Source organism: Acanthochromis polyacanthus, chromosome 1 (genome assembly GCF_021347895.1).
Source record: "Acanthochromis polyacanthus isolate Apoly-LR-REF ecotype Palm Island chromosome 1, KAUST_Apoly_ChrSc, whole genome shotgun sequence".
Lineage (NCBI taxonomy): Eukaryota > Metazoa > Chordata > Actinopteri > Pomacentridae > Acanthochromis > Acanthochromis polyacanthus.
In genome coordinates this window covers 31,356,052-31,367,837 of record NC_067113.1, presented here as the reverse complement: position 1 = coordinate 31,367,837, position 11,786 = coordinate 31,356,052, and the positions used below count along the sequence as shown (strand labels likewise).

The following is an 11,786-nucleotide window of genomic DNA, read 5'->3' as shown; positions in this document are numbered from 1 at the left end:
TTTCTGAATGTGCATTGGATCTTTATTTCAGCAGCTCCCCCACGAGCCTGCACCAAAATACTCAAACCAGCCTACTCCTTACAAACTGACATCATTAGCTCTGCAGAGGGTCAGACGCTGGATCTCTGAAAACGACGGAGTCAAAGCCAAACAAAGGATGTTTTTCCTCAGAGTCAAAAGGAAATTAAAAAAAAAAGAAAAGTCGTGTCACAATCGCTGACCTGCAGCATCAGAAAAATCTCACTGCAAAGTGAACAGGTAGCTTCTGTTTGCTTTGGTATCTTCTGACTGAGCAAAAAAAAAGACCAAGTACTGCAACTGTTCAGGAAGGAGAGGGGAAAAAAACTGCACTTTATGAGCTGGAACACATCCAATTTGCATTTTGGGAAGCCCGGAGAAAGTTAAAACCTTCACTGTCTAATTATTAGCACACAATTCATTACGACAAAATTATATCAAAAGCTGCATCACAAAAGCACAAGGGATTTAAATTAAGTGCTTAAATAAAAGAGGGAGCTGACAAAACCAAAAGAAAAAACATCCAGTGAGGAGACCGAAAGACAAACGTCAGACCTGGCAGTGTGGTTCGGTTGTGTTATTGCAGTTTGGCACCGATTTGTGCCGCAAGATTAAAAGTAGAAAATAATAAAAACAGGCAGTAGGTCCAAGTGGTTTTTAAAAACGCTTCAGATCACCTGAATAAAATCTGCTCTCTGCACCTCGGCGACGTCTTTACGCCGAGGGGTTCATCATTTCACGTCTTTCCCTCTGTGCATTTGCATAAATAACTAACTTTGCTATAGTTATATGGAACTTTGTAAATCCCGAAAGGCTGCTCGGTGAGGCCTCGGGGCTCTGTGCGGAGGTCGTTTGGAGTTTGTTTCCGGGGAGGCAGGTGTGTTTTCGGAGGACGAGGAGGCGCTCACAGCTTCTTCAGACGGCTGTACATGTCTCTCTTGCTGCGCTCGCCAGCCCAGGTGCGACTTTTGAGGCGGAACTTCCTCAGGTCCTCCTTGAAGTCCTCGTGGTGCATCGGCCGGTAGGACTGAGGTTCACATTGCGCCTGGAGAAGAAGAGAACGAGACGAGTTTAGAGCTCTGAACGGATATCAAGACAATGAGACCTCCTGATGGCGTGTGATAAACATCTGAAGTCCACAAACTGGAGCTCTGAGTTTGAGACAAGTGAAGGTTTAACTTGTGAGCTCATAAAAAAGGCAAAGTGGAGCTGAAATTATGACACCGCACACTCATCGTACAGTCTAGAAACAATATTCATGCTAAAACCTCAGTGTTTTCTTCATTCTTCACCAAAGCAACATTAGAAATTTGTTGAAAGCATTAAAGTCTAAATGCAGTCGTCTCGTCTATCAGTCACACAGAATTCATCACTAAACAGGACGATGAGGTTTGACGTAAAAATTATGATTTCCTTCAGTGTCTCTGTGCTCCATTAAACGGTGGATCGAAGCTACAGTCACTTTAGTTTGTTTTTATTTAATTCACCGACAAAAGAAAAAAAACAAATCAAAACAAAAACAAACATTTCCACCATTCTATGAAAGGGAGCAGAAAGAAAACATTTACATGATCTGCCCCTTTAAAACAAACACTTCACAATGAGCATTAAAAACTAGGGCTGGCCCGAATACTGGTTTCTGGCCTCCGAATAATCGGGCCCTATTACAGACAAATATCCGAATATTCGTTCCGCCCGGTGACGTCCGACGGGGGGAGGGGTGTCTCTTACCACCACCCGGCTATTCGGGTGGTGGTAAGAGACATGAATGGATGAGAATGGCCGAGATGAGCCGAACACAACGGGATGATGAGCTCCAAATATTTTCGTCTGGGGGGGGAGGAAGGGGTGATCACATAGACATATGTGTATACAGTGTTTCCCCTCCCACATAACGGACGAGGCGGGCCGCCTTGCTGGTATAGGCCACCGCCTCATTAAAATTCTGCCGACATTGCCGCCTCACTGGTCCACGGCAAAAAAAAAAAACAAAAAAAAATGGCGCAAAACCCGCCGGACCGACGAGACCGTCCGTGGGGGGGTGTGCGGCTGCGGCGGAGACGGCCCGATAGTATATACAATTCCTTCCTTCCTTCCTCCCTACCACCCCCCCAGCCATTTCAAAGCAGGGGAAACACTGTGTATATGTTTATGTGATCACATGACGGATGAGCCAATGTGGGCCACATACTCTTTCCGCCCGGTAACATCCGATGGTGGGGTGGGGGTGGGGGTGCGGATATTCAGATACCAAAATTAATATCCGGATACCGCCGTAGCGAACGAATATTCAGATAAATAAAATGACCATAATGTGAGTTTCCTCTCGACAAACACTACGAAATTCTTAATCAATTTCTTCATAATTTAATAATATGCAGGTCTTAATTGATTCATTTATTTAATTATCTGAACTTTAACTTCAAGCCCTTGTTCCACTGAATGAACTTAAAGTTCTGCTTCTTACAGTCTGCCTGCTCTGTGTGACATACTTTTAATGTTGTTCATTTTATTTGTCGTTTCCTGTTTTTAATGCGACTATGCTGCTGCCCTTTTGGCCACGTCTGCCTTATAAAGGAGATCTCTGATCTCAGTGGGACTAACCTGGTTAAATAAAAATAAAATAAATACATTTTTAAATCCTGAATGTGATTTAGATTCTTTTTGTTTTTAGATTGTTCCATAAATTGACCTCTTTTACAAAAATGCAATGCTCCATTTATTTCATCGTAAAACTTCTTTTTAAAGACTTTTTGATTGAGAAAACATGTCAGTATGTAGTAAGAAAAAAAAGAACTTTGTGTAGCTTGAGCTGGTGTTTCAGTAAATAGAGTTTTCCTAATTTAATTACCCAAAAAAAAAACTCAGAAAAGGTTACCGTATTTTCACGACTATAAGGCGCACATAAAAGTCTTAGATTTTCTTCAAATTGTGCGGCGCGCCCTATGGTGCAGTGCGTCCTGTGTGTGTTGTTGTAAGGCGGACGTAGACCAGGTGGTTTTTTCCACGCATCACCATCGCTGTTGATCTGTGACTCTATGCGTGCCCATCTCACAGCCGATGTGAAAAAACAAGTGAAGCAAATGAACTCTGAGCTTGCTGTCCAACTGCTGACCATCGGTGTGAACCGGCCGTTCAAAGTAAGGCTGCGAGCGGCGTGGGAGCGATGGATGACCGATGGAGTCCACAGTTTCACTAAGAGAGGAAGGCAGCGCCGGGCGAGTTACGCCACAGTTTGCCAATGGATTGTAGATGCTTGGGCTAACGTGTCTGCTCGCACTGTTGTTCGAGCTTTCGCAAAAGCCGGCATCATTTCCGAGGCGCCGCACGGCACGGAAAGTGACTGACAGTGAAGAAAGTGAACCTGGCATGTTTGATGGAGGTTTAGCGCAGCTGTTCAATTCAGAAACAGAGGATGAGGACTTCCATGGGTTTGATTGATGACGATTACCGGTAAAAAAAATGTGAATACCAAACTCAGTTTTGCTCCCGCTCTATTTTTAAATACACACACTTGTGTGCTTGTTTTATCTGTGTTTTACCATGCCCACGCCTATTGATGATTAAAAAAATGTTAGTACTTTGTAATCAATACTTAAATAAAGCACAACCAAACTCAGTTTTGCTCCGGCTCTATTTTTAAATACGCACACTTGTATGCTTGTGTGTGTGTTGTTGTAAGGCCGACGTAGTAGAGGACACCATGAGAACGTTAAAGGGGGAAGTGTGGGCGTGGATTGTATATAAAACCCTCGCCATATAATCAGGTGCGCCTTATGTGTGTTTTAAATACAGTAATGGCACACATAACAGACTGCGCCTTTTGGTCGTGAAAATACGGTAATTCAATAGCTGTTTAAATAACTGCCAATTGTAAATTTGGAGCAATTTTTTTGAAATGCAAATAAAAAAGGAAAGTTAATTTCCGTTTAGGAACAAATAAAACAGGGTGTAGAGACAAAACCGGTTGATTGTGACAGAAGAAAACTCAAAGAAGAGAAAGAAAGAAACAAAAATGTGACGAGCTACAAAAGGAATTAAGAAGGAATTGTTTTTATGTAGAAAATATTCATATCAGTTGATACGATGCATGCATAAACTTTTGTCTTTTTGATATTGGCGGGGTTTTTTGTTTACTAACATAACACTTCAAAATGTGCATAAAAGCACTTCATGCTAGAGTTGCAAGGACACAACCTTTCCTGCACAGATTGTTCGATATAATAAATGAGTCACGACGTTTTCTCACAGTATTTTGGCTAACGTTGGGCAGTTTTCTTTAGAAAGTGGTGCATGTTCTGTGTGAAAAAGGGATTTTGTTCGTTTCTGGAACAGCTTCCACTTCAATCCCTACAAAGTCTGCAGAATTTAACTCGGTTATGCAGCTTCTGATTGGACCAAAGACAACCTACCAGCTGGAATGACTCAAAACTCACCTGAAAATGTGGGAAGAAGTCTTTGTATCCGCCCTTGAGGATGTAGAGCTCGGGGTAGTGGAGTTTGGGGTAGTCGTTCACGGCGCGATCTCGCTCCCGGACGAAGCGGCACATCCGAGGGCCGCGCTCCGACGAGAACTCGCAGTGGAAGATGATGACGACCCGTTTGTCGGGGCAGGCCGGGACGATGGGGGCCTTCAGGAGGAAGTCCTGCACCTGGTCTTCCTGGTGCAGGTTCAGAGCTCCCTGAGGCGACAAAGACGAAACCAAACACTGAGATGTGCAAAACCAGAATCAAACGAACAGGAAAGAGTATTACGGGACACAATTACCACATATTCTTTTAGATTTTGGACCTTTAACATAATATTTCTCCACTAAATCAGGCACATTTGATTCATTTTCACACCGTCAGACTCACCTTGATGTGTCCTCCGTCAAACTCGTAGGGGTAGCGGCAGTCTATGATGATAACTCGCTCGACTAGATGACCAAACTGTCCGGTGAGAGCTGCCACCATCTAGAAAAGCCACGAAAAACACAATTTAGCTCTTTAATTTGAAAACATTTAGCAGGCAAAACGCCAAAAATGTACCACAGTGGCCGAGCAAACCAGCAGAGCTCATCTACTCACTATTTCTGGGGTAATGTACTTGAGGTCTTGATGTTTTCCCTCCACTGTTGGGAGCACGAAGGGCTGAAAGACAACAGAGCAAACCGGATTAGAAAAGTCGTCTCACTTGTTTAACATGTGTGCAAAAGCGGCACGGCAGAGGAGTCATCCGTCTTCCTCACCTTGGTGAAATCTCCTATTAGCTCATTAGAACCGTCCTCACCGTCCAGCAGCTTTTCAATCTCCGTCTGACAGAAGGATTTGGACCTCTGCAGCAGCGAGCAGGCCTGGGAAACGCAGGAGGGAGAGACTTAAGGAGGCAGTCATGGAGAAAATGAGGTAATTTAAGACAGTCTGTAAAGCCTGTGACAATAGCCAATAAGCCTGGGCGGATGTTTCAGAGCTCATTTCTTCACTTCCACTAACAGGTGACAGATGGCTGGTGTTTTGTTGCGCCAAAAAAAAAAAAATCAAGTTTAGATTTTGAAGTTGTGAATGGGTTGAAAACGACCTTTTTCACTCAAACATTAAACCTAAATGTAGAATTTTGGTGCGCAAGAGGACAGTTTTCAGGTAGAGGGGGTAGTGAAAGGAGCACATAAAAGGTAAAACCGGATCATATTTAACAGAGGACGATGCTGCTTCATCTACCAGATCTGATCTCATAGAATCCTGTATTAACCCTCGTGTCGTCCTGCGGGTCAAAACTGACCCACTTTAAAGTTAGAAAATGTGGAAGAAAAATATATCTTCACAGTGAAACTTCTGATGTCCACATTTTCAACATTTTTGAGAAATCTTCGAACTTTCTGGTGGAGGTAAAGAAATGTTAAATATGTTTCTTAAGAACAAAAAAAAAAAAAAAAAAAAAATAATCAACCAAAATCCAGCGAAATTTGCTGGATTTTGGTTGATTTTTTGGGGGAATGTTCTTAAAGAAAATACTAGAAGTTTTACTGATATACATGTAATCAATTTAGGTATTTTTAGGATTTTTTTTAGAAGATTTTTACTCATTTTTTTGAAAATGTTTACAAGAATTTTCTTGCCACATTTGGGGGATTTTTTTTTTTAAATAGAATTTTCAAGGGAAATTTTAAAGGAATTATTGGAATTTTCTTCCTGAAGATTTTGCAAATTTTCACAAATTTTGGGAATTTTTGTTTTTTTATTTCAGACAAGGAAACAACATTTTTTGGTGCCCGTAAATGAAAACAGCAGGAGGGTTAATCCCACAGCAGGTAAATGTGCAAATATTTAAGAAATAAACAAAAAAATCTACATAAGTTTTAGTTTAGATCCAAATTCCTCTGGATATGGAGACACCATCCTTTAACGCTTGTTACCATCATGTCAGCAGTGATCCTATGTAATGAACTAATTATAATCAGTTCGATTGAGGTTTTCTCAGGGCTGAGACCGATTACCATTAATCAACGAGACGTTTGAAACTGTTACACATTCACAGTAGATCAGATTAGACAGTGACACTGGTCAAGACCACAGTGGTGACTACAGATGCCAACAATCACAAATAAATGCTAAATTTCAGATCCAATAATTGGTTAGACAGACAATATGTCAATCTCTAAAATCAGGTGGTAAACGTGACACGTGTTGCTCCAGACGGCGAAATCTCACCGTTCTGTGGGATTCGGGGTTTTGCTCCAGGGTGGTGACCTGACTTCCTGCCAGGCTGCGTCGTCTCTTCACCCTGATCGGCGTGCTTTCATCTCCGGAGCAGTCGGGGCGCTTCACGGCGTGACGGGACACCGGACTGGGCATGGAGGGCGAGCGGAACAGGTTGCGTGGCCGGCAGCGAATCACAGGCTGAGGATACGACAGCACGATGAAAATATTAAAATGTGCGTGCAGTTGTTGGTTATAATTTGGCAAAATTAACCAAAAATGATTCACATCTCAATGAGCCACGCAGGGATGCAGCTAGGTCCTGGGATAACAAGAATAAATGTGCAGAAAACCACTTTCTTTTTTTTGCATTAAATGTTCTGTCTGCACATTTTCTTCCATCTTCCTACATTTCCACTGCTTTAGCACGCTGTATAATAAAGTCTGTTAATGCTGCTAAAACATCGCTTTTGCTCTCCCGTGGACGAACTTACCGAGTCTTCTGCTGAGCTGTCGGACACCAGCGGGGCAGTGAGCAAGCTGGCCATTCCCATCGGCATCCCAGAGTCATTCTGGAAGGACAAAGGGGCGTCGCGAGACAAATATTCAGACAAAATGTTGTGCTACTTTCAAATCATAGTGCAGAAAACAAGACACGGAAACAGAAAGAGTCCTTCTAGCCTACTTTGGCCACTCAGCAGGCATCTTGGTAAGACCCCTGGATAGTTATTTAAAACTAACACGACTGCATGTGGAGAATCACCAATCAAATGTGATGGAAAAAGGCTTAAAATTTGAGGAATTTTCTCAAAAATAAAGCTCAAGAAGTGTTTTCTTGCAGGCTATCTTCCTACTAAACATCTGCAGAGTTTCATTACACTACACTAACATTTCAGCCACCACGAAACAGACAATTGGCTTTTTTTGGGAGAGTTTTTATTCAGGATTCTGTAAGTGACATCTCTTCTTTACAATATCTCTTTTGTTTAGTGAAACTCTGGCCTCACCTCCATGTCGTCGTCTAGTACTTCCAAAAAAACGTCGTCTTCGTCATCGTCATTTAGAGACGAGGTGGGGGAGGAGCGTCTCAGGAACATGGGGCTGGAGTCAAAGAAGTCCTGCTGCTGGCCTGGAGGAGGCGAAGAAAGCTGGACGAGAGAGAGAGACCATACAGGTTAGCATGTTTTAGAACCAGATTACAAACAGCAAACAGATTCTTCACGTTAAAGCTACCATGAGGGCTGGTGCTGAGCTGGGACGGCGGGCAAAAGCGTCCTTCGCCTGTCCGCCGTTGAAGGAGCGACCGCGACAACGTGACGCCGGCTTGGTTGGTTTCTTGAATTCAAAACACTCCTGAAATGGAAAAGCAGATTAAAAGGTGAACAAAGGCTGTTCAAGAGGTTTCTAAATCACACAATCCATCTGTAGGCATTCATTATAGTCACAAAACATAAAATTACGGAAGGAAAGTGAGATTTTTCCTGGGCTAACCTACTTTTAAAGACATAATAAAACGGAAAATTAACCAGAATTTTAACACAAACGATGCAATGCCTTTGCCGAGCATTACTGCACTTCTAAAGCAGCTGCTGCATGCTTGTCAGACACTTTCTTGGTGCCACTTTGCACCAAAAATACAGTCTGACCCACTGACCTCTGGCATGTTTTCCTTGTTGTCGTGTTCAGAAGCGGTTATCTGGGAGGGTTGTTGGCCGAATATCCCGTAGCGGTTCGAATTCGTTTCCTGTCCTCTCAGGGATGGACTGAAAGCCAGGAGCTGGAGCTGAAAGAGGCAACAGGAGGGAATCCGTTCAGTAAACAAACTGCTCTGCGGTGCATTTTTCACTGGAGGATGGTTTGAACTCATTAGATAAGAAGACCTGCCCTTGAGATGAAACCTTGTTACTAAAAACTCAACAATTTTTACATGACTCTGAGGCTTTCCTTCCATTCGTGGGAGTTGTTTTTACCTGCAAACACTCTGGCAGAAAATTGTGTAGTTAAATTCTGTGATTATGGACACTAAATGGCCAAACTAGAACTAAATGAAGCCACATTCTCACAGCTTTAGCCGCAAATTAATTACAGACATGCAGGACTGGAACCACAAGAAACACGAGAAAACTGCTTACTGGCAATGAGTTGATTCGTCGAATTGGCATCTTCCTATAATCAATAAGAGGGGACAGGAAGGAACTGCAGTCAATACAGGTGAAATGAACAGGCAGGCAGGCTGGTTTAGCTTGAAGAATAAACCGCTCTCAGGACGGCAGTGTTGGTAAAATGATTTTATGCTGCTGACTGCAAAGCTACTTACTCGTTAACTACTCTGCTGGATTGCTGAATGGCCTTTTCAAATCTGGAACAGAAAAATGGAGAAAACGGCAATTAAAGATGGAAAAAAAACCCATAAAAGAAACGTCTTTGTAATGAAATCTGCCAAGAACAGCGGCCTTAACTGCCAGTCGATGCACGCTCATAAACTACAAAAGACAAAGAATCCGGAGCTCTATTGAGGAACCGACAGGAACGGTTGGACTTGAGGAAGTCGGGTGAATGCAAAGCGGCCAGAGGTAGTCTTTGCATTGGAGTAATGCCCACCTGTATGCTAAACAAGTGGAGCTGAGGGCTCGGTGTGGAGCTCAAGAGGAGAGGGGAGGGGGAAGGAGGGGAAGGGATGCAGAGATCAGCTAATCTACCATATGCCTGCTGGAGCCAACGCTGCCAAACCCTTTTCTACGAGGACTCTTTGTTTGTGGAGGGGGGGAGCGTGCCCCATTCAAAGCAGGCCAGCAGAGGGGAGGGCAGCTGTTCTCCGGGGGTGCCCTGATTTCAATAGCTCTGACGCAGAAGAAACCTCCAGCCCCGCTTCTCCCATTGAAATAACACTGCATAGGAAGAGTGTGCCAAAAACCAGAGGGGGTGGGCTATCATTAAACCAGGGCATGTCCTCCCCCCCACAACCTGGAAGGACTCCTAGCAACCAAACAGCTGTTAAAAGGAGGTGAATGAGACTCTGAGCACCAAATGCTGCTGTAAAGGAACTCACATCAGACAGCGGCAGATGTCTGCGGAGACGACTGAGAATGAAGACAAAAAAAAGAGGGGCCACCCAAGATTAGGCGGCGGAGGATATGCCGACAAACTGGTCAAGATAACAATGCGGAGCACAACAAGTTTGGTTGCGAACTGCATGCAGGTTTCAACAAAAGTTCAACTTGTCCTTGTGGAAACAGAAAATCATATGAGCAGGTCTTAATGTTTTTTGTGCTGTGAATCATCTGTCAGTCAACACCTGTGAGCTGATTCTGCAACACCCGGGACTATCGTGCCTTTTTCACTTAAAAATACAAAGAAAGTTAATCCCATGTTGCCTTATCTGCTAATCTGATTACAAAAAAAATGATGAGTGAAGGCGGAATCTTAAAGCCAACGGTAGAAACAATAATCCTACAGATGAGAAATGCTGCTTGGCTCAGCTGAAACCCAAGCGAAGGGAGGGTGGTGATGGGGGGGCGCCGCTCACAAACTGACTGATTAGAAGAGACAGGAGGGGGGGAGACAGCGCAACTTACGTGTCCTCAACTTCGACAGCATCCATGGGGCTGGGGGGATCCATGCCGAGGCCTGTGGGAAGAGATTTGGGTCAGAAATGTACGCAAGCGTCAGGTAGTACGACACACAACGGCAATGTGCCACCAAAAACCAGAGTATCCGAACTGTGACTGGTGAATTATCAGTCAAACAAAGATGAAACTGTAAATTTGTGATTAATTTGACACTGTGAACCAGTTCAACTTGAAGAACGGACTATTTGTTCAACGAACACTCAAACATTCCATACGAGACAAAGAAAACAAGCAAATCCACACAGCTAAGATGACTGTGGCAGCTTCTGGTGGATTTTCCGTCAGCTAAATGATGCAACTGCAACTCTGAATAACTTAAACTAATCATTGATAATGTTACCTTATCCTGTGCCCACATCTAAAGCTGAAGGCCTGACTATGAAATCAGCTGCAATGCATGAATATGAGGCCCTCAGGCATCCAACCGAACAGCATCAATTAGCACAAACAATGGCTTTAAGGAGCGCTCACCAGCATCAGATGAGACGTCAGAAGCAAAGGAGGGAATCTTCTCAAGGGGTGGATGATTTCTCCTTTTCGGGGTGTCACACTGACTGTGCAGAAAAGAGATTAACGGGGAAAAATGATCAATGATGTAAACAGTCATTCATACTCTGCGTTACAGAAAAGGAGTTCAAAACAGCTAATACGAGGTTTGGTTCATGGCTTGCAAAAAATACGAGCTTTAGTTGGAAATAACAGATAAAATATTAATAAAAGTACCTTCCAAGTCCAGCCAAGTTGTTCATATCCAGAGCCAGATTGGTGACAGGGGAGAGGACAGCAGTGGGTCCAGGGGAGAATAGGTTCCTGCAGTGCGGGTCCCTTGTGCTCAGCTCGGGCAGAGTGAGCGAGGAAAGTCCGGGGATGCCTTCGGGCCTGCTTTTCGACGTGGTGTTAACGGGACTATAAAAGGCTTCCATGCTTTAATTTGTCGCTGTCCAATGTGGAAATATCCTGCAGGGTGTACTGCTTTGTGGTGGATTTAGTTTGAATTACGCCAAATTAGCAAGACGGTCCAAATTCCAAGCTAACCCGGAAGCTAACAAGTTAGCTAACAGCAACTTTTAAGATGACATTTCCAAAGAGGCGCTGCCAAAACACCGACTGGAAGAGGGGGTCGGCGGTTCCGCGTGGAGTGAAAGCTTTGAGGCGATCTTGGTGAACTGCTAAAGCCACATAGCTGCTGTTTGTGTCAGAGAGCCGCAGCAGTCGATCCTCTCTCTCTGACAGCCTCCGGTTTCTGAGAAAACACACACTAGAGATGCTTGTATTTATGTTCAAAATAGCAGCTCAGGAGCGGCAATATTTGGACCAATCAAAACCGCTGTTACATCCATCAGACCAATAAGAGCGCAGGACAGCCCCAGTCTGTTGTCCTCTCAGTGGATGGAGAGAAGGAGGAGGATGTGACACAATCCTTTAAAAGTTTCATCGCCTTTTGTTCTCAGGCTACGAAAT

At 43.8% G+C, this 11,786-nt stretch overlaps 1 protein-coding gene across 1 annotated transcript; it reads right to left on the bottom strand.

Annotated features, from left to right (window-relative positions):
- On the bottom strand, nt 1–11,587 carry cdc25b (cell division cycle 25B). The gene is made up of 15 exons (XM_022216642.2): nt 11,049–11,587; nt 10,797–10,879; nt 10,272–10,323; nt 9,014–9,055; nt 8,829–8,862; nt 8,351–8,479; nt 7,930–8,049; nt 7,704–7,844; nt 7,191–7,268; nt 6,709–6,897; nt 5,250–5,354; nt 5,089–5,151; nt 4,876–4,974; nt 4,455–4,700; nt 1–1,063 (listed from the first exon to the last, which is right to left on the bottom strand). Exons 1-15 carry the CDS (start codon nt 11,246–11,248, stop codon nt 923–925), a joined length of 1,722 nt encoding a protein of 573 aa, XP_022072334.2. The 5' UTR covers nt 11,249–11,587; the 3' UTR covers nt 1–922.
- Nucleotides 11,588–11,786: the final 199 nt, after the last annotated feature.

Bases quoted from the DNA above. Each gene is read 5' to 3' on its own strand.
- cdc25b (XM_022216642.2), bottom strand. From the start codon at position 11,248: ATGGAAGCCTTTTATAGTCCCGTTAACACCACGTCGAAAAGCAGGCCC. The intron at 8,863-9,013 runs GTAAGTAGCTTT...TATTGATTATAG, and splicing joins TCCAGCAGAGTAGTTAACGA to GAAGATGCCAATTCGACGAA. The intron at 6,898-7,190 runs GTAAGTTCGTCC...TCGTATCCTCAG, and splicing joins ACAGCTCAGCAGAAGACTCG to CCTGTGATTCGCTGCCGGCC.